The sequence below is a fragment of the Rana temporaria genome, chromosome 2, assembly GCF_905171775.1.
Source record: "Rana temporaria chromosome 2, aRanTem1.1, whole genome shotgun sequence".
Classification (NCBI taxonomy): domain Eukaryota; kingdom Metazoa; phylum Chordata; class Amphibia; order Anura; family Ranidae; genus Rana; species Rana temporaria.
Genome location: NC_053490.1, coordinates 171,268,773 through 171,291,240, shown reverse-complemented (window position 1 = coordinate 171,291,240; position 22,468 = coordinate 171,268,773). Strand labels below are relative to the sequence as shown.

Genomic DNA, 22,468 nt, shown 5'->3' with positions numbered 1-22,468 from the left:
GTAGCCAAAATACCTGTTTTGTGACCATCTTTCTGATAACCTGCGCTATATCAATGAATACATTTTTGCTGCTACGTTTTTAACATCATTCTCAATAAAATTAAAATATTTTTTTCTAAATGTATGGTTCTCATTATTATTTGTAAGCACCGCTAAAATCCCTCTGTCCTTCCCACTTGTTTCACCTTGTTTTATGTAGATGGGGTCAAGGGCCTCATCCTCAACCCTTGCCTGGTGGTTGTGGGGGGGTCTGTGGGCGGGGGGGCTTATTGGAATTTGGAAGCCCCCTTTAAACAAGGGGACCCGCAGATCCTGCCCCCCCCCATGGGAATGGGTATCGGGTACATTGTACCCCTACACAATTTACCCCAAAAAAGTGTCAAAATGTCAAAATGACAGACAATCCTTTATAAAAACACACCATCTTTCCCGCAATGTCCATTCATCTTCGATCAGTGTCCGACGACCCAAGAAAAAAGGTGAGGACCCCAAGTCATCCTCCCCATGAGCATGTTGCCTGGTACAGTTTAGGGGGGGGGCGCTTACACCTCCCCCCCCTTTTCCTGCGGCCTGCCATGTTGCATGCTCAGACAAGGGTCTGGTATGGATTTTAGGGGGGGGGGGATTGACCCCTATGCCATTTTTTTATTTTGGCACAGGGTACCCCTTAAAATCCATACCAGACATGAAGGGCCTGGTAATAGACTGGGGGGGACCCATACCGTTTTTTTCCAATGATTTTTATCTATATTGCCGGGATCCAACAATTCATTAGAGCCGTAAGTTTTTTAAATTACTTTTTTTCCCCTTTGGGAGATGTCATTTTGCTGCGGTACTGTTCTAAATGCGGGAAAGATGGGCTACTTTACAGGCATACTAAGGACACCCCCCAGGCACGATATTTAAAGGAATATTTCATTTTTATTGGTTTACTGTAAGCATTATTAAAATCACTGCTCCTGAAAAAAACTGCAGTTTTTTTTTTACTTTTTTTTTTTTAATTGATACATGTCCCCTGGGGCAGGACCCAGGTCCCAATACACTTTTTATGGCAATAACTTGCAAACAAGCCTTTAGATTAGCACTTTTGTTTTTTCAAGTTAGCGTTTCATAAGCTTTAAACAGTGTGTTGCTTGTTCGCAACGTCAGACGTGAGTAGAGGAGAGCCAATTCCCCTATGAATGCCCATCAGTACCGCCTTATCAGTGCCCATCAGTGGAGAAAATGTACTTATTTATAAAAATGGTAGAACAGAAACAAAAAAAAAAAAATGTAACATTTTCGGTCTTTAACAAAAAAATAAAAACCCCAGGAGGTGATCAAATACCACCAAAAGAAAGCACCATTGACAAAAAAAATAGTTTGGGTACAGCGTAGCATGACCGCACAATTGTCATTTAAACAGCAACATCGCTAAAAATTGGCTTGGGCAGGAAGGGGGTGAGCAAGTGTCTGGTATTGAAGTGGTTAAACCGTATAGGCACTTATCTTTACATTTTTAACATAGCTTTACATGCAAAAGAGACCTGCCAGAAGTGATCTAGCAGGACTCAATTTTCTGACTAAAGTTCCAATTTAAAGCGGGGGTTCACCCAAAAAAAAAAAATTTTAAACATTACATTCAGGCGAGTTGTTAGAATGACAATCGACTGTTTTTTTTTTTTAAATCCTTGCCGTACATACCGTTTCATATATATATGTTCACCGCGGCTTCCGGGTATAATCTGCGGGACTGTGTGCGTGTCTTTCACGGAGGCCCTCTCGTCCGAGGACGAGAGGGCCTCCGTGATAGGTCGGACACTAAACACGGTATATCTCTCGTGTGGCCCCAACGAATCCCCGAGCGCTGCTCAGGACTAGCTTGGGGATGAGCTTGAGCGTGTTATTTGGATATACCGTATAACACGCACAGGCTTACCATTGCCATGAATGTAGCCTCACCATTGCCCTGAATGCAGCCTCACATGTGCCCTGAATGCAGCCTCACATGTGCCCTGAATGCAGCCTCACATGTGCCCTGAATGCAGCCTCACATGTGCCCTGAATGCAGCCTCACATGTGCCCTGAATGCAGCCTCACATGTGCCCTGAATGCAGCCTCACATGTGCCCTGAATGCAGCCTCACATGTGCCATCAGTGCAGCCTGATCGATGCCCATCTGCAGCCTCGGAGGGGACAGGGAGGGGGAGGGACAAGTGCCGTCAGAATTTGTTCACTCGGTGGCCTCTCTTTAATAAAAAAGCCCAGCCTCCTAGGATAAACAGAACAGTCATCCAATGGCATCCCAGGAAACGGGACTTCCTATTACAGACGGCGCCGAGTAAACAGGAGATTCTCTTCATGTCCCCTCCAAGGCAGCTCCGATAAATAAGGTATATATCTTTTGTGACCCCCAGGGCACATGTGAGGCTGCAATGGCACTATATATCCAAATCCCCAGGGGGGCCATATTAAATCACCAGGTGGGCCGCAATTGGCCCCCGGGCCGGACTTTGGACATGCCTGCATTAGATCTTTGAATATAGAATTATCTTCCACAGGAGTCAACGGGGTCTTAGTAAAGCAGGATCTACCACAGGGTGTACCCACTTAAGGAAACTGTCACCAATATATTGGACCAAAATGTTTTGTAGGAGAAAAAAAATAAAAATAAATTCCAAGGACAGTCACCATATAAGACATGTTATACCAGTGGATCCAAAAGGTATTGGCTGGTTAAGGGAATTTAGGGAACATCTACCTTCCTATAGGTAGGCATGTTGCCCTCTTTCATAACTATTATGCACCACATGTCACATTCGCCGCTCTCGACCGTGTCCTTGTTCCCGATCAGGGAGGCGACTGGAATAAAGTCTTATTACAGCGAGAACAAAAATGGATCTTCAGGCTTGGGGCTACCCAGCCACCACCAGGCCTGAACGATACACTCTCATTTGCCCCTTTTTTGAAAGGTTTCACCTCAGGGAAAACTCAATAAACTCTATGCATTTCTTTCTTTGCTGAGTTCCCACACTTGCACTGTCCATGTTACCACTATTAGAACCAATAGATGGCAAATATTTATACACCTAAAAACTTTTTGTGCATATTAACATTATATATATATATATATATATATATATATATTTCTCCCTCTCGCCTTTGAGCTCTGACTGGTCACTCGGAATATCTTTATATCCCTGTATTTCTCTTTAAATACAAATGCCCATAACAAAATAATAAAGCATATTGCTTATCTACCCACAGCTGCACTGCCAAATGTTCATGAAATTTTTATAACCATATATTTAATATGGCTTCTATATATACCTATTGGTACCTATTATTGATAATCGTTTATTTGGTTATAAATAATTATGTATATTTTTTGCTTCAATGGGCATATATATGTCCATCTCTAGCATTATTTCCCCATCATTTGTATGTACTAATTTTTACCTTGTTAATTTTTCTTTCCTGTAGGACCTCGTTACAGCTACGCTGGGTGGCGCTTCCCCGCTGGGTACCTCTTTTCTGTGCCCCCTTTATGGCCTCTCAGTGGGGAGGGGGAGACGCAGGGCTCTGTGCTCTTTACTCTCCACAAGATGGCGATAATCTCGCCACTGTGGAGGTGTTTCCTCCCCACTGACGGCGTCAACGACGTTCCCAGGCGCCGTGGGCGTCCCACGCACGTGCGCGATGCGCGTGATGTCACGACGGTGCTCGCGACCGCAGCAGAGGGCTGGGGTGGTTTTCCTCGCTGTCGCCGAGGAACCCACAGCTGGGAGGGTCATGTGACCCTGGCTCCTTGCTCCAGCTGGGGGGTGGAGGGGGGGGGGGCGGACTTTCTGGTGTGGGAGGGGATGTCCCAAGCTAAGCACTCCATCTGCCTTTTAGCGATTGCTAAACTATTGGCACCTGGCATGCACACATTTAAATAGACTGGGTGTATACTTGACACCTGATTGTGATTCCATCTCCATACTATGCTGGACACACCATACATAGGGTAAGGCTGCATCTTTAAAAACCTGCACAATAGCTATCCTTCCTATGCTTACTAAATATAACTTATACTAAAAAAAATTCTCCAGATACGTTTATTTTTTATGCTCTCTCTGGAGATCGCCTTTATACCTATATTCAAACATTTAACAAGGTATTTTTATTATCTTTCACCTTGTCTTTTTTCTACAATATTATCCACTTTATTGGCACTCATCCCAACATCTCCCTCTTCACTAACACAATATATTTCACATTGAACACGAATCTTATCCAACAATTATAGCACATGTTCACATCTATTACATACTATCACTCATTCATTCACTAATTTTTATTTATATATATTTACATTTATTTTTATTTTCATATTTATTTATTTATTTTTATTTTCATTTATTTTTATTTAATTTTATTTATTTTTCACTTATATTTATTATTTTCCATTTCACTATTTCCTTATTTATTTTTTATTATTTTTTTAGTTTTAAATTAAATTTTAATTATTATCTTATTACTATTATTATCTCTTCATCTACCCAACATTTATTTAAACTTTTTCCTTTTTTCTAATCATTTTCCCCTTTCACTTCACAATCCGATGGTTGCTTGCTACCCAAAACAAACAAGTATCAAAAAGTGAATACATAAAATTGTATATGGATAAAAAAAAAAAAAAAAAAATAATAAAAGATGTCAATAAAAAAATAAATTGCAAAAGAAAAGTTGTTATTCTAAAAAAAAAAAAAAAAAAAAAAAAAAAAAAGGGAGTCCAAACAGTGTTCAGGAGCAAACAGGTGAAAATCAATGTTCACTCAGTGTGTTCTACTTCAAATGAAATCAACCAGATCTGTTAGATCTCAAAATTAAAAAGATCAATTACACTCATACAAGGGAATCCAGCATAGAAAACACCCTCCTGGTAGTCCTCTGCATACTACACCTCCTCAATGGGATATGGCTGTTTGCTCATAAGAGGCATCAGCTGGGTCCGGTCCCAGCTGATGACTCTTATGGGGAAAACGCGTTGGGTGAAGCAGCATTCCATCGACGCCACCACCATCAGCTTGTTGGCAAGAGCCACAGCTGTGTTACCTATGCGAGTTTTACCACTTTCTTGAATGTGAGTGCTACATCTTTTTTAATAAATCCTTATATGAAGAAGTACTACACCATGAAGTATTTTCCTTCCATTATTCCCCTCTTTCCCAAGATGATCTGGAGACAGATGATTCGTATCCAAGAAATATCCTTCATCCAAACAGCCATATCCCATTGAGAAGGTGTAGTGTGCAGAGGACAACCAGGAGGGTTTTTCTATGCTGTATTCCCTTGTATGGGTGTAATAGATCTCTATAATCTGAGGTCCAAAAGATCTGGTAAGCGGCTTTGATTTCATTTGAAGCAGAACACATTGAGTGAACATTAATTTAACCTGTTTGATCCTGAACACTGGAGTAACTTTTTTGGAATAACACTTTTTCTTTTGCAATTATTTTTTATTGACATCTATATTATGTTTTTTTTATCATATACAATTTTATGTATTCACTTTTTGATACTTTTTTGTTTGGGTAGTGCTTTTGTACCTTCCAACATTATTATTATCTATAGCATTTCTGGCCATTACTGCCATCAGTAGCAGCACCCTCAGTATATACACATCACTTAATTTAGGATAAGCGCAAATATATTTTTTACTACAAAGAAATCACTTTACCTGCATTCGTTCTGTTTTGCATTTGTTCAGATGTCTGAGGTGGAGATGAAAAATTATATTGCTGATATCCATTTGAATTAAGATACTGGGAACTTGGACTCCTCCTGCACTCCCGAATACTAGAGAAAGTCTGCGAATGAGGAATTCCTCTCTGAAGTGGGGAGCAGCGACTAAGTCGAGGCTGAGGTGGTGGTAAGAGGTCAAAGTCTTCATCATCATCTTCAACACTGTAACGATCAGATTCCTGGTCACTGTTGGCACATGGTGCCCTCTTTCCAGAGTATAGCGAAAGGCTAGAGCGATGCCGTGATACTGAACTGCAAGCAGAGGTAGATGCAAAATCTTGCCTAAGGCCTGCAAAATAAAACCATTTGTTTCTGATCAATTTCTCACACTAGTGTCACATAAGCAAGAAAATGAAAAACTCCCAACGGGGACTGACGCAAATAAAATTTGTCCAAAAAAATTCTAAATTTACTGAAAAACAAAAAACAAACATTTGACTTGCCTTAGAGTAGCTGAAGTACTGGATCCATATAATACCTTCTCATATTCAACCAAAGGATCAACATACTATTAAAAAAGTTGTTCAATCACCTCTGGAGACCCAGAGATGTCTCACTAGGTCTGTCTGATGCTTGAAGTAGTGTGGTGGCAGGGGCCTGGGTTTCAAACAATGATGAGTCATCCCTTCTGCCGGGGAGGGGGGACCGATTTAAAAAAAGAACCCCATACCAAAAAAAAATTAAAATACAAAAAAAGGGTGGGGTCCCTAAAGTTTATACCAGACCCTTATCCAAGCATGCAGCCTGGCAGGCCAGAAAAGGGGACAAAAGAAAGCCCACGCGAACCCTGAAGTATACCAGGCCACATGTCCACAACTGATGTCACGCAGGGTCTCAGGGGGTGGCATGTGTCATCACAGGGGGTCGTGCCATCACCGGGTGGCCATGTCTTTGTGATGTCATTGGGCAGAATCTGAGTGAAGTCATGAGGGTGGGGTCATCGGGTGACTTTGTTTACTTAGCGGTGGGAGGGGGAAGCGGAGCTGTTATTCAAGTGTCCGTATTCGGCTCCCCCCCAGGTCGTGATTGACAATGCATTTACATTGGGGGACATTTAAAAAAAAAAAAAATGGTGAATGAGTAGGGGTACTCACATTGGGGGGGGGGGGGAAGATACAGTGGGGCCTCCTTCTTAACCACGTCGTCTGTAGGATGTCCTTAGGTTTCAGTGGTTATACCGGGATGATTCCTGCACCTACAGGCATCACCCCTGTATCAAATTTTTTCAGCCAGCGATTCTTTCATACATAAGTGAATTAAGTGTCTAATTAGCAACTCAATTACTACTGAAAGCAGCATGACATGTTGGGTATTTATTTACTCTGCGTAACATCATCTTTCACATTATATTTGAAAAAATTTTTTTTTATAATATTATCTCTCATTATATATATATATATATATATTTGTATATAATATAATGTATAATATACATACATACTAACACACACCAACTTTAGTGGGTTTTTTTATTCATAAAAATAGATATGTTCCCCCCAGAAAAACATGCACTTGAAAAACCCCTGCAGAAATACCTTATGACAATTGCATCACCCACCATTTTATTCTATTGGGTCTCTGGTAAAATATATACAATGTTTGGGGGTTCCAAGTAATGTAGGGGCGAAATGTTAGAATTAGCCCAGATGGGAAGTGGTTAAAGGGAGCTTCCAGATTCTGATAAGCTACCCCCTGCACTCCACAACCACTGTGCAAGGGTTGTGGGGGGGGGGGGGGGGGGAAGAGGCACTTGTGCTCATCAACCTGACAGCAGGGATGACACATCATTGTTAGAAAGCTGGCTGGTGTCTTCTCCCGAATAACCGAGGATTCATCCCTGGCGCCGACAGCAGGGATGACTCACTGGTTGTTAGGACACCAGCGGGTGCCAGTTCCTAACAAACGGATCAAAAAAAAGAATGCAGATGCAATTTTAATGCAAGTCCCCTGACATCTATAGACCACAAAATTGCACCAAGCTCACACAACATTGGCCAAGTCGAATCGCAGTCACACTGCATGTATGTGAATGGGATCCATAGAAACTGATGTTATTTCACTTGTCATGCAGTTTGTTCCCACTCATTAGAAATCTCTTTAGTGTGAACCAGGGCTTAAAAACACTTGTTATGATGAGAATCTACCATGTCCACTTACCAGCTCACTAAAGAGCACCTAAAGTCAAAATGACAGTGGATCCAACTATCTAAATCTTTAAAAATAATGTTATGTTTCTGCTGCTGTGTGTGCAAAACAGGGGAAGTTAAAGAGTATGTAAACCCAACATTTCATATTCTGATATGTACTTGCTATAACGTGTACTTGTAAAAAAAAGTGATTTTCTTTGTATTGTTTCCTTTGTGTGAAATACCTGATGTTCCTGCTAGGCCCTCTATTTTCCCATCAAAAATTACCACACAAGGCATCACAGCACAGCCAATTTTGTAGCTTGGCAGGTCCGATTCCTCCAATGATCAGACATGTTCTGACACCACCCTTCCCTGTACAGCAGAGGCGCAACTAAAACCTTCAGAGCCCCAGTGCAAGAAAACATGAAGGGCCCCCCCTGAACCCCCCTCCCCTCCTAGTCACAGGCTGTCCATGGACATCCTCCCAGAACCCTGCCTCCTGCATGCCCCCTAGAGCACGCATCCAGCTCACTCTGACTGCTTTGGACACAGCAGATCATGGTAAAGGGTCAATCTCAGGAGGCCCTTTACCATGTAATCAGGGGATCACATAAAACTTGATGGATATCAGCAGTCCTTTTCTCCCACACAGCGTTTGTGTGAGGAAAGGAGAGCCGTTAACTGCCAAGACTGTCAGGGTACTGATGATCAGTTCCCCGATTATCAGTGCCACCTATCAGTGCTCAATGATGCCCATCATTGTCATCTATCAGTGCTCATAAGTGCCTTCTCAGCAGGACTCTGAGCTGAGAGCATCTCTCATACAGCCTAGAACCTGCACAGACAGTTCCCTCTCTCCTCCCTCGCACAGACAGGAGAGTCAATCGGCAGCTCCTCCTCCCACCCCTCTCCCCCTGTATGTATACCGTGGGAAGTGTGAAACCCAGAAGCTGAATGATCAAGTTCAGCTGCTTAGCTTCACACTTCCTGCAGTGCACACAAGAGGAGAGGGGTGGAAAGAGAAGGAGCAGATTGACCCTCTATCCTCTCCCATCTGAGTGAGGGGAGAGCGAATGGTCAGTTTTGTTTTACAAAATGAGGCTTTACATATACTTTTACATCAGGTTTTTTTTTCTTCCCTGTCACATTAGGAGAAACCTCTCCAAAATGTCCACTTGATCAGTTGTCCATGATACAGATGTCCCAACTGCAGGATTTCCCTTGTAACTCCAAAGGTTCTTCCCCTTCCATACCCGAATACAAGATTTTGGCTTTGAATACAATTTTATTAGCTGGTGCTTGTAGATCACCTAAAAGCTGTCCCTCACGAGCAATTGAAATTCCGGCCATTTCGATAATGTCTGTAAAGCCCTAACAGGAATACAAACAAACAAAAAAAAAACTCATAAAACCATGAATACACCCTCTTTAGCAACACCCGTCACATTACCTATTCTTTAACTAGCCCTACCACTTTACAGATTTATCCACTGTGCATACCTTGACGTCTGTTTTTACTAGTAGGATCACTTCTTACTTTTAACTCCACTCCAATTTTTTTTTTCATCCCCCATTTAGTATCACTTCCTGTTGGCTAGAAGGCTGTACTTGTATGCCTTTTGCTTCTTGCTGTGTTAGGTTTTGTTAAGGATTGCTGTATAGTGCTACACAAATATGACAGCACCATATTCAGTATGTTTGTTTAAAACCTGGGCAACTAAACTGTACCCAGGGACACCATGTATGGTCTTCTGATGTCATCAAGACAGGCAGGATCCATAGACCTGCACAGGATTAATAGGACACCGGGGACAGTCCACCAATGGAGCATGGGGGAAAGCCGTCAGCCAGGTAAGCAGGGATCAGGCAGCTAAAATATACAGGTAGTTAATTCTTGCAGTACAGAAACAGCCCTGCTGCAAGGGAGTCGTTTTGGTTCTACTTGAGTTTGGCTTTAAAAACACTTCGTATCTACTATAACACCATCTAACAATTCAAATGAGCTTACTTTCTTCTTGTAATCGTGCCATGATCTGAACGTCAGTGAGGTCTTGCAATTTGTATCCCATAGCAATTGAGTCATCTTCCACTTCAGAAGTGCTAAGTTCACTGTCTATTGAAGACTGTGGGCTCAAAGGGGAGATCTTCAAATTGTAACCTGAAAAACCAAGATCATCATTAAATGATATGCAATAAATATGCGTTACCACCACAAGCTAGAGCATTAGAAAAAAAAAAAAGAAAAAAAAATTCTAATGGCCCTAGTTGCGATTAGGTCCCTTCGGGCCAGGTCCTAAAACTCTTTTCTTAAATACAAGCACATTTTCCTGCAGCAGTTTTATCATCCATACTGAAAAGCAGCAGTCTAGTGTAAGGTAGGTTTGACCAAGTCAAATTAATTTCTGGTCAGTAAAGAACAGACTGAATGAAAGTCATGTTCAGAAATATTTTGATGCCATTTCCCCATTATTGCAATCGACTGAAGACAGATTTAGGCCACATACACACTAGTCTTGCCTTTTCTATTAAAGTAGTTTAGCAGCAGAAAAATTTAGTAAAAGCCTGGCACGATTGGATTGTTAATTTATTCTGGCCAGCATCAATGTGTGTTTATGCTCAAAAAGTTCCTCTCCTGAACATGACTTTGGGGCAGACTCCAAACTTCTGTAAATTCCTAGGGCCAGATTCTCATTCAGCGGCGTATCTTTGGCCGGGCGTAACGTATCTGATTTACGTTACGCCTCCGCAACTTAGACGGGCAAGTGCTGTATTCTCAAAGCACTTGCTCCGTAAGTTGCGGCGGCGTAGCGTAAATCGGCCGGCGTAAGCCCGCCTAATTCAAATTTGGATCAGGGGGGCGTGTTTTATGTAAAACTACTGTGACCCGTCGTGATTGACGTTTTTGCAGAACGGCGCATGCGCCGTCCGTGGAATATCCCAGTGTGCATTGCTCCAAAGTACGCCGCAAGGACGTCATTGGTTTAGACGTGAACGTAAATGATGTCCAGCCCCATTCACTGACGACTTACGCAAAAGACGTAACTTTTTAAAATTTCGACACGAGAACGACGGCTATACTTAACATTGGTACGCCGCACTTATGCCTCATATAGCAGGGGCAACTATACGCCGGGAAAAGCCTAACGTAAACGTCGTAACTTTACTGCGTCGGCAGCGCGTACATTCGGGAATTCGCGTATCTAGCCAATTTGCATACTCGACACGGAATTCGACGGAAGCGCCACCTAGCGGTCAACAAAAAAATGCAGTTAAGATCCGACGGCGTTAGAGACTTACGCCTGTCGGATCTAATGGATATCTATGCGTAACTGATTCCAAGAATCAGGTGCATAGATACGCCGGGCCGGATTAGGACTTACATGGCACTGCGCCGTCGTAAGTCCTTTCAGAATCTGGCCCTTAGTGTGCATGTACATGTAGGAGCGTTTAAAAAGCATAAAAAAAAAACAAAAAAAAAACAAACACACACACACGTAAAAGTAGCTCAAGTGTGCATGAGCCCTTAGTCCGTTTTTAAAAGGGAGATACTCATCGATCCCGATTATATGGTCGAAATCTTTAGAGCTTCAGCCTGCTGTCAGCTGAAAATAGATCACAGGAGTGCAGAACTAACTGCACTACTGTGATACATAGGATAAGTATAGCCAAAATAGCTTTAGGTTATACTTCTCCTTTAAAGACGAGGGATGTGGACAGTACATGCTGCTTCAAAAGCAGCTAAATTGGCTGTATAATCTACAGGAAGTCCTAAATGAGGGGGGGGGGGGGGCGCAATACTGAATGCAATTAATTTCAATTCATATGGGAAACAAATGTGAACATAATTTGTAACTAGCACATGGTAAGATCTATTTGTGAAAGTATGCATTCCACAAGCACCCACATCTAAACGTTTGATGTTTTACAGCATTGTGCACAGAATTAAAACTGGATTAACACTAATTAACGTCACATATTTCATTTGGTATAAGGAAAAATTGTAAATAAATCAGCTGTGGTGTATACTTATAAAAAGGAAACCAACACATCTTAAAACATTGCCAAACATCCATTCCAGCCTTTAAAATAACAGCAAAAAAGAAGTACAGCAACAAAAAAACATCAATAGCAAAATAAAAAACACAGTATATAGAGCAGTGGTTCTCAACCTGGGGGTCGGGACCCCCTCGGGGGTCAAATGATGATTTGCCAGGGGTCACCAAATCCTGGACTGTTCCTAAAGCCCACACTGTTCTCTCGGGAAGGGAGATGATAAGAGGGGGAGGAACAAAGAAAAAGGGAGAGAAAGGAAATAAAGAGAGCAAGAAAGACAGTTAGGGGGAGGGATGGGGGAAAAAAACAAGGAATTAGGATAGAGAGAGATGAAAGGGAAAGAAAGGAGAGCAAAAAGAAAGAGTAGTACACCCAAAAATGTACTATAAGGGGTTTTAATACTGTACGAGTGGAAGGCACTCAGGGAGAGCTAAATGTCCGTCGGTTAGGGGCGAGAATTACTTGTCTTGCCTTGGGTGCTTTCAACCCACGCTATGAAAATAATTTTACTGTTAGGGGTCCCCACAACTTGGGAAATTTTATCAAGAGGTCACGGCACTAGAAGGTTGAGAACCACTGATATAGAGGAAGCAAATTACACTGTGAAAAGGGAGAAAAAACCCACAACATTTTCAGTGCAAAATAGAATAGGTTGTAGGTTTACCTGTCTTTTCTGGTGTTAGTATTGCTTTAGTTGGGGTTTTAAGGATGCTGGGAGAATTAACACCGTTGAAATATGGAGTGAGTCTCGCAACTGGACTATATGGAAAAGACATGGAAACAGGAGTGGAAAAGAGACTCCTCCAGCGACCAGCTAAACATAAAAAGGAACAGAAATGACTGATTAGTATTTATTTTGAAACCATAACAAGCACGGTTCAGGCCAACAGTAATTGAAGGTCAACTTCACCCAAAAACCAATATTTCAGTTTTGCGTATATTCTGGCAAATCTTGCTTTCAATCATAAACCCCAGTCACAATAAAGCCAAATGATGAAGGGGAATTGCACCATTGGTGTCTCAGCATTTGGTGCGGGATTCAACCCAACATCCATAAAAAATATCAGTTTTGGGTGGAACTTCAATACTCAGGCTCAAAGTCAATGTCAGAGGACTACATCCATCCGTGTCCTGACAGGACTGTATTTACGCTCATTAACATCTGTTAGGTGTCACTACAAAAAATAAAAAAATATATCCGATCGGTGATGCTTTGAAGGCCCAATCCAAAGTACCTACTACATTTTTAGCAAAAAGTGTCATAGCAATAGTTATCAGCAGGCCTACTAGATACCCATATGCCTTAAAAAGGAAGGAGGTCGATAGTTTGGTTTTACTTTACATATGGATAGCTTTGAACTGAAAAAAATAAAAATAAAAACGTCACTTTGATTTTTACCGTTTTGTCTAATCAGAACTTAGAAGGTACAGTAACAAACATTGTCACTCATAATCTGAATTTTTTAAAGAGTTACTAAACCCACAACAGTAAAATCAGTCTATGTTCAGTAAAGCATGCTCGTTATACTCACTGTGGAACCGGAGGGGTTATTCATCTGCATTGTGTTAAAAGGCTACTTGATCTACACAGATCCTCCCCTCCCTGCACTGCCCCCCTGGACAAGTCTGGATAAGACGGAGCCTTTGGAGTCAAGCTGCACATGCTCAGAATTGCTAGAGAGGTTGTTTTCTTGGGAGAGTGCATTTGATTAGCACACTGCCAATCAGCACTGTCCAGACAGAGGGTTAGGAGCCCTGCAGCCTCATCAGACAGCTCATTGAAATATTAAAAATACTCCTCCTACATTAACCGATAAACACAACAAGACTGCTTTACACGGCTGAGGAGTAAAAAGCTATTTGGCAGTTTATATTTACTAAAATAATTGCATTTCCATGTTCTGTGTACTGTGGGAGACCAGATATAGTCTGCTTTTAGCAACACTAACTATTCAGAGATCCAGTCCAATACCTTCATCATTTGGACCTCATAAATAGTATGTATACCTCAAGTTAGGAACTCCTGGCTTTATGTGAATGAACTTCTGTTTCTATAGCCACAAGGTATAATATATATTAAATTTACACTAATGAACAATAACAATTTCAATTATCAATATTGGTACACATAACATGGGCCTCATTTAGGAGTACAACTAAATGCTCCAGTATGCGTGTCTAAAATATCAAATCCAGTTACTATGTGATGCACACGGCTTTATAATGAAAAAAAAAAAAAGTCCCCCCCCCCCTCCTCTCTTTAAAAAAGACGAGGCAAAGAAACTTCAGTCTTTACCATGGATTATACAGTATGCAGCTACCTGGACACTAGCATATAAAAAAAGAGACATCCCTGTATAGAACCCCACTTTCAGCTAGGCTCAGTTCTGAAACAAGCAATAGAGATCATAAGAACAGAGGGAGAAGGACCTGTGTTTGGTACTGTACTTCTAGAAACAAATGTAGCACTACTACCACAGAAGCCAACAATTTGTCCCAAGTTCTTTCCCAAATATGTGCAACAGCCAGTAACTCAGAAATTGCAAATAAAAGGTTAATTTCCCACATTTGTGGCTTTTTAAAATCACAATTAGTATAAATAGTCAATGTGTTTGTTAGCTCTCACATGGATGCACCAAGTGAAATTAAAGGGGTTGTAAAGGTACATTTTTTCCCCCCTAAATAGCTTCCTTTACCTCAGTGCAGTCCTCCTTCACTTAATCTCATGCTTCGATTTTGCTTTTAAATGTCCTTATTTCTTCTGAGAAATCCTCACTTCCTGTTCTTCTGTCTGTAACTACACACCGTAATGCAAGGCTTTCTCCCTGGTGTGGAGAAAGCCTCTTGAGGGAGCGAGCAGGCAAGTCAGGACACTCTCTACTTTGCAGATAGAGAAAGGAGCCGTGTGTTAGTGGGCGTCCTGACACTCCTGCTCGCCCCCTCCCCCCCTCAAGAGGCTTTCTCCACACCAGGGAGAAAGCCTTGCATTACTGTGGAAGTGAGGATTTCTCAGAAGAAATAGGGACATTTAAAAGCAAAATCAAAAGGATTTTTTTACATTTACAACCCCTTTAATGCCAACATTTTTTACAATTTCTACCAGAGTATGCAAACTTTTGAGCACAGGTGTGTGTGTGTGTATATATATATATCACATACATACATATATACACACACACACACACACAAAAAAAAAAAAACTGCCTGCACGCCACTAACCTGCCTAATTTCTTATTTCTGGCTTATTTTCCTTTTCCTCATCTCTTTCCACCTTTAGTTTCATTTTCCATATTTACTTCCTAAATAAATTGTCCGCCAAGTGTTGTCCTGGTTGGGATGTTTACGGTGATAACATTTCTATATTTTTGTATTGCATTTTTCTCTATATGCAGATATATTGACTGCAGGGTTTTGCGTTTAGCGGAATTTGGCGTCGTTTGGACATTTTCGTTCTTATGCACTATGCAGCATACTCCCAATTCCCAAGGAACTTTGGATAGTGACATTTGGCTCTTTGCTGCTACGCGATGCCGTCCTTGAAATTTGCAGACCTTTCGCATCCTTTTTAAAAAAAAAAAAAAAAAAAAAATTCTGATCTGTTGTTGTTGAACATGCAATGTAACCATCTAATTGTTGAGCATATCGGTTTGATTTAATAATAATAATAAAACCCTTTTTAAAAGAAAATCTGACCTGGGTTGTCAAACAGATGGGCAATCCATCTGTCTAATTTAGTTTGTCCTACATGGTATGGAGCAAGAATGGGTGTATGGCAAAGTCTTGAAGCAGGAAACTGACACCCAAGACCCTCATGCAGGCACAAAAGAAGAAGCTCCTCTGGATCCTGAGGGCATTTGCATGAGAGCGGAGGGAGTATAGCTTGTCCCATCTTAGAAGATCCTGGACAGGACCGTGCCCAACATCAAGCCTAGGTACTACATTCTGCAAGATGGGTCCAGTGATGACTACCTTAAATTGAAGATCTAACCAAAGCTCTGCAGAGTCTGCACAGTCTTCTGGATATTGGATAACAGGAAAAGGGAGAACTGGTCATTTAACAAGATATCGTCTAGGTACCCCAGAACATGAATCCTCCAAGCAAATTTTTTTTTTTTTTTTTTTTTAAATCAAGCACAGTGTTAAAACCCCAAGGGGCTGTGGAAATGCCAAAAAGGGGGTGGGTGATAAATTGGTAACGCCGATCACCCATTTCAAAAATCACAGATAGTGCTGAGGAGGCAGAAACATGGAAATCCTGGACATATATAAATCAACCTTGATGTACTTATCCAAGGAAGTACAAAATGTTAACACTGAAGGCAATTGTTGCATGAGGAGCTCAGTACACCAGCATTTAGGCCAAATGATCATGTGCATAAGAATGAAAAAGGAAAAAACCTCATCCTAGAGATTTTACAATGAGGCCATTATAGGCCAGGCTCCACCAGCAAGTGAACCAGGAAAGTATTAGCTGGCTTTAGCAATTAAATGGGCCCTAGTGGCATACCTTAGAATAAGCAGACCCAGGCTGCTCTAATGACTCCTGTGTGAATGCACAGGAGTGATGTCATCGCAGCCAAGCAAATGGTGGCTGCCTACCAACCTAGAAAGAAGACCAGGTATGTGATGTATAGTTTCATACTAGCACATTATGACATTTGCAGAGAGAAGATTTATATTAAAAAAAATAGTGTACCATTACTTTAACGTTGAATTTGTATGCAAGTTGGAACAGGTACATTTTTTTGATTTGCTGTGGAATCACAGGAGGAACGAGTCTCCCTTTCTAGGAGTAGATTTCCTTTCACTTCCTGTCTCCCTCCATTTTTAAAGCACGAGTCATATGCAAGTCAGATGTTTGTAACTTAGGGAGACTGCCTGTAGCATGACGAGACCTCCCCCCCCCCTCCTCCTCTTGACTGAGCTAATCTTCCTTAAAAATTTGTGTGTCACACGCTCCTCCAAGACACAGCAGCTCACAGGGAGGGTTTCAGCAACCGAGGTAGTGTCATCAATCCAGAATGCAGTGGTCAGGGCTAGGTGTAATTTGGTGCCGATTGAAAAGCTACAGGCTTGTGAATCAGCACTGACAATACAAATAGCTACAGCCCCTCTTACGCGTTACCATCCAAGCCAAACTACAGTTTCTATGAGTGAAGCATGCTATATGAATGGAAGAGGCTGACCTATTGCTTGTCTGCCCATCCTCCATTCATAGAAATTGTACTACATCTTCTATGAATGGGTGGAAATTAGCAGGCACACTTGATAAGAGCCTGTGACATCCCCCATGTTCTTTTAACCTCCACAGCACCATAAGATTCCGTCAACGGTGTTGGGTTGGGGGGGGGGTCATGCAAGGAAGATTTTAACAGAAGAGGCATCAGCACAAGGGCACATCCTATTGTCTGCAAGTTAGGTCCCTTGTTCCGATTTTGTTGAACTTTGGCTTTGTGTGCTGCAGAAAATAGTTCTGATTCAAGGTAGAATTTCACAATAAATCTTATTAGGTCTTTTGCCGACTAAGCTGTGTATTCTCACCTACTTTAAGCAGGCCCGGACTGGCCATAGGGCATATGCCCGGTGGGCTACGGCGGCCCACATGTGGGGGGGCTGTGTAAAGGGGTCCAGAGGTGCAAGGTGCTGGAACCCCACATCCCATCATTAACCGCAGCCACGAATCACCGCTGCGCCCCCCCACCCAAGCAGCTCAGCCTAAAATGTCCGGGCCTCAATTAAAGTGTAAATGGAAACTATCTCACAGAACTTGCGGGACATGTAATCAAATCTCAGGAAAGATGTGGCACCACAGAGTGCTGGAGGCCTAAACAAGAGCTCTGAAAAGATGTTGCAGAGAGACAATGGCAAATCAGGTGGCGTATTCTGTTACAAGCTAGTTTTGGTTCTCAGGGAGTTTACAAAAAGCCATACTGTACATTGAAATCTCTCGGTTATACTAGAAAATTTGTTTTTTACTGCTGCCTGTATTAAATTGACACCATTTCAAACCCGTTCAAAAGTCTTGAATAGAGCCTCAATATCACAAGTTTAAAACAGGGAGGTTCAATTTTGTGAGAAATGTATAAAAATGCTATACAATGATTAGATGCACTATTCAATAAAGGCCTGGGAGGCAAAAAAGGTGGTTCTTCCCCTGTATCTCAGTTTCTTTTCAAACTCATTAGAAATACAGCCATCGCATAGAAGCTTAATATACCTATATTATAACCCAGGAAGACCAGTTTAAAGTAGCTTTTAGACACCAAAAGGTTGTGTGGCTACAGGATTTCAGTTATGGAAAGTTACTGCACATTGAACAATACTACTAGAATATCCCCATCCTTTTAATACAGAGACCAAGTAAAATTCAGATTTTGCTACACCATTGTTACAACAAAATGGGTTTTAATTTGCATTTCACGTCTCCAATTGGCCTACTGCCTCTATTGAGAGAAATATTCCTGCCGCTTCTACTGACCCCCCTTTCACAGAACTGCCAGTTTGCTGTCTGACATCTAATCAAATGGCTACAATACTCACTGGAGTCACTGTCCTAAACAAGCAAGCAGCTTTTACTGGTAGCATTTTTGGAACCAAGTCAGCAAATGCAAACTATTTTTTTTTTTTCAGTACAGGCCTTATTTAGGATCAAAATGATATGCATTCAATTACAGTGGAGAAAAATAAAATGTGATTCCCTGCAGATTTTGTAGTTTTGCCCACTTGCAAAGCAATGAACGGTCTATCCTTTTTATCATAGGTGTATTTTAAATGATAGAGACAGAATATCAACCAAAAATCCATAAAAAAAAAAAAAAAAAAAAGAAGAAAGAAAGAAGATACAAAATGTTATAAATGAAGTTGCAGTTCAGCGAGTAAAATAAGTATTTGATCCCCATACCAAGTACTTGGTGGATAAACCCTTGTTGGAAAGCACAGAAGTAAGACGTTTCTTGTACCAGGTTTGAACACATCTCCGGACGGATTTTGGTACACTCTTCTTTACAGATCTCCCATCCATACATTTTCTATAGGATTAGGGTCTGAGGACTGGCTAGGCCACTCCATGACCTTAATGTGCTTCTTCTTGATACACTCCTGTGTTGCCTTAGCAGTATGTTGTGGTCCATTGCCATGCTGGAAGACCCATCCACTACCCATCTTCAGTGTTCTGGCTGAGGGGAAAAAAAAAATCTTGGATGAGATGCTACAATACATGGCCCCGTTCACTGGCCCCTCATTACGGCAAAGTCAGCCTGTACCTTTGGCAGATAAATAGCCCCAAAGCACGTTTCCCCCTATGGACTTGACTGTAGGGATGGTGTTCTTAGGGTCATAGTCAGCATTTTTCTTCCTTAAAACATGGAGTTGAGTTAATGCCATAGAGCTCAATTCTGGTCTTATCTGACCACAGCACTTTCTCCCAATCCTTTTTGGAATCATTTAGATGTTCCTTGGCAAACTTCAGATGGGCCTGTACAAGTGCCCTCTTAAGGGGGACCTTGCAGGCACTGCAGGATTTCAATCCATTGCGGCGTATGGGATTTCCAATTGTTTGGTGACTGTGGGCCCAACTGCCTCGAGATCATTCACAAGATCCTGAGTTTATCCCTCACTTTTCTCATGATCATCCTTACCCCATGAGGCGAAATCTTGCATGGAGTTCCAGAAGGATTCTTATTGATAGTTATTTTGGATTTCTTCCATTTGCGAATAATCGCACCAATAGTGGTCTCCTCACCAAGCTTCTTGCTAATGGTCTTGTAGCTCATTCCAACCTTGTGCAGGTCTTCAATCTTGCCACTGACATCCTTTGGTATTGCAGGGATGATGATGAGGTTTGAATGGAAGATGTGTATAAAAGACTCCTGTCCACAGAATGAGTTGTTAGATGCACCTTCTTAAGATTGACAGGACTAACCTGTGTACCAAATGAGCACATACTTTAGCCCAGGGATCCTCAAACTACACATCCCATGAGGCATTGCAAAACTGACATTCACAGACATGACTAGGCATGATGGGAATTGTAGTTCCTGAACAACTGGAGGGCCATAGTTTGAAGACCCATGCTTTAGCCAGTCTGTGGGAGCCAGAATTGTTGGTTGGTAGGGGATCAAAATACTGGATTTTACTCACTGAACTGCAACTCCATTTATAACATTTGTATCATATGTTTTTTTTATGGATTTTTGGGTGATTTTCTGCCTCCATCATTTAAAATAGATCTATGATACAAAGACATTAAGGGTCTAATACTTTTTAAGTGGGCAAACTTACAAAATATGCCGAGGATCAAATAATTATTTTACCCATTGTATATGCTATCCACACCCACAATGGATCACTGAAAATATATTAAAAGTATTTAATTTTGGATAGAGTGAGGGAGGGTTATAACCCCTGTCAGATTTTATCATCTGTGTCCCATTTAGATTTCCCTTCACTTCCTGTCCCATACAGGAAGTGAGAGGAAGTCCTTAAAAAAAAGGGAATTCCTTGGAGACCCCCAGGTCATCAGACACTAGTGTCATCATTGGAAGATTTCCCCTCCATTACTTTTCTGGGGACAACCCAAAATTTGGGATTTTCTTTTACTTTCAATGATGGTAAACCGGAGACAGAGTGATTCTCCTGAACAGGGGTACAGACAGCAATAAGAACTGACAAGCATTTTAATTCCTCTGCACCCTTTTCAAAACTAAAGAAAAGCTTTTACCTTTAGTTATACTTTAATCTCTGACCAGACACTTGAACAACGTGTGCGCTTCTAAACAGATGGCACACAATATTCCTTACACCACAAGAATACCATGCGCTTGCAATAAATTCAGAAAGCCCTTACTTCTAATTCTGAATGGTCCAATGCTGCCAACTGTAAAGAAACCCTCCCTGATAAATTCTATGCAGCCATCACTTAAATGCATTGACATAGATAAGAGCTGGCTCGGACAGTAGCAGCACCGAGATGCAGCAAAAGATAAAACAAAAAAAAATAATGTATAATTTTAAAGACAATGTTTAGACCAGTGGTCTCCAAACTGCGGCCCGGGGCCAATTGAGGTCCTTGGGGAAATATTCCTCCCACTGACACAGGACACCATTTTGCCAACTAACAATGGGGCTTCATTTCTCCCACTGACACCAATGATGGCACACTATTCCTCCCACCAATACCAAAATGTGGCGTTTACTGCCACTGATGCCAGGAAACTTTCCATTCCCGCTAGCCCCCCTGAAGTCTGAAGGACAGTAAACTGGCCCTTTGTTTAGAAATTTGAAGGACACCTGGTTTAGACTACATGGTGCTCCAGGCATGTAAATGTCATCCACTTTGGGCCAGCTTAAATACTTGTATTAAACATTCTTGCTTGATCAAAGACAGCCTTGGTAGTGTACAATGGAAATTGTTAAAGCACTTTGTAATTAATGGTCACAATTAATTTGCGATGGTTAGCATGCATTTAAAATAATGGAAGGAGAAAGCAATATGCAAGTACAGCAGGTGTTTCATCAAAGCCACAGAGATAACTAGATTAACACTTTATCACCACAAGTCATCACAGAAGTTTTTTTTATGCTTCATCCTGTAGGGATTACAGATACTGAAGATGAAAGAGATGAGTGCATTTTTAGATGAAGTACATCATCTCAAATGATTTCCCTGAGACAAAACAGCATGCTTTCCGATAGCTTTATTGTTCAGATTTGAAAGTATGCCAGTGTAAAAACCACCATCTTACCCACATAAATCCCACATGGCACAACCAAAACTAAGCAGTCTTCATGACTTGTATAACAAAGCGATTAAAACATGAAAGCAAGTCTTTGCAACAGATCCCAAACTGGTTTTAAAGTGATAACAAGGAAGATAATAAACCTCATCAAATCTGTCATTTGTATTTTGTTTATACTCAATATAAAGCAGTTCTGCAAAAAAAAAAAAAAAAAAAAAAAAAAAAACATAAAAGTTCCATTAACAAAACCACCGTTAACCCCCTTTTGCTGCCAGAGCCATATTTGCAAATTAGTTTTTGCACACATGCCTAAAAAAAATGTTTTAGGCCTGCAGATTACATAAAATGTTTTTCATCTGGTGCCTCCAATTTCTCTGAGGAGTGCAGCGATTTATCCGCCTCCTGACCCAGCATCACGCTTCCTTGAAGACTTGGGGTACTTGGGTTTTTCTTCTCTGAAAGACCCATCATTTTTGGGGGACTTTAACACTCCCATCAATCTTAAAGTGGTTGTAAACCCACTATTTTGACTTTTACCTACAGGTAAGCCTATAACAAGGCTTACCTGTAGGTAAGGAGAATATCTCCTAAACCTGCACGGTTTAGGAGATATTCCCCTCGCAATGCGGGCGGCGCATGCGCAGGGGGGAATCCACGGCGAAAGGACCGGCAATCGCCGGACCCTGCCGATTTTAAATCTCCCACGCGCGGGAGTGACGTCATCGCTGCTCCAGCCAATCACAGCGCTGGAGCGGCGATACCCCGAAGACACGCCGGAGC

The 22,468-nt window shown here is 41.5% G+C and overlaps 1 protein-coding gene across 2 annotated transcripts in view; it reads right to left on the bottom strand.

The window, feature by feature from the left end:
• The window catches only part of SLAIN1 (SLAIN motif family member 1), a 69,646-nt gene that overhangs the window by 13,711 nt on the left and 33,467 nt on the right, over positions 1–22,468 (bottom strand). Inside the window, exons 3-5 of one of the 2 annotated variants that reach the window (XM_040341423.1) lie at positions 12,616–12,765; positions 9,907–10,056; positions 5,705–6,058 (exon numbers count right to left, since the gene is read on the bottom strand). In XM_040341423.1, the coding sequence (XP_040197357.1) occupies positions 5,705–6,058; positions 9,907–10,056; positions 12,616–12,765 (654 nt within the window). The remainder of the gene's footprint in view (positions 1–5,704; positions 6,059–9,906; positions 10,057–12,615; positions 12,766–22,468) is intronic. The other variant, XM_040341424.1, reaches the window with a different exon arrangement.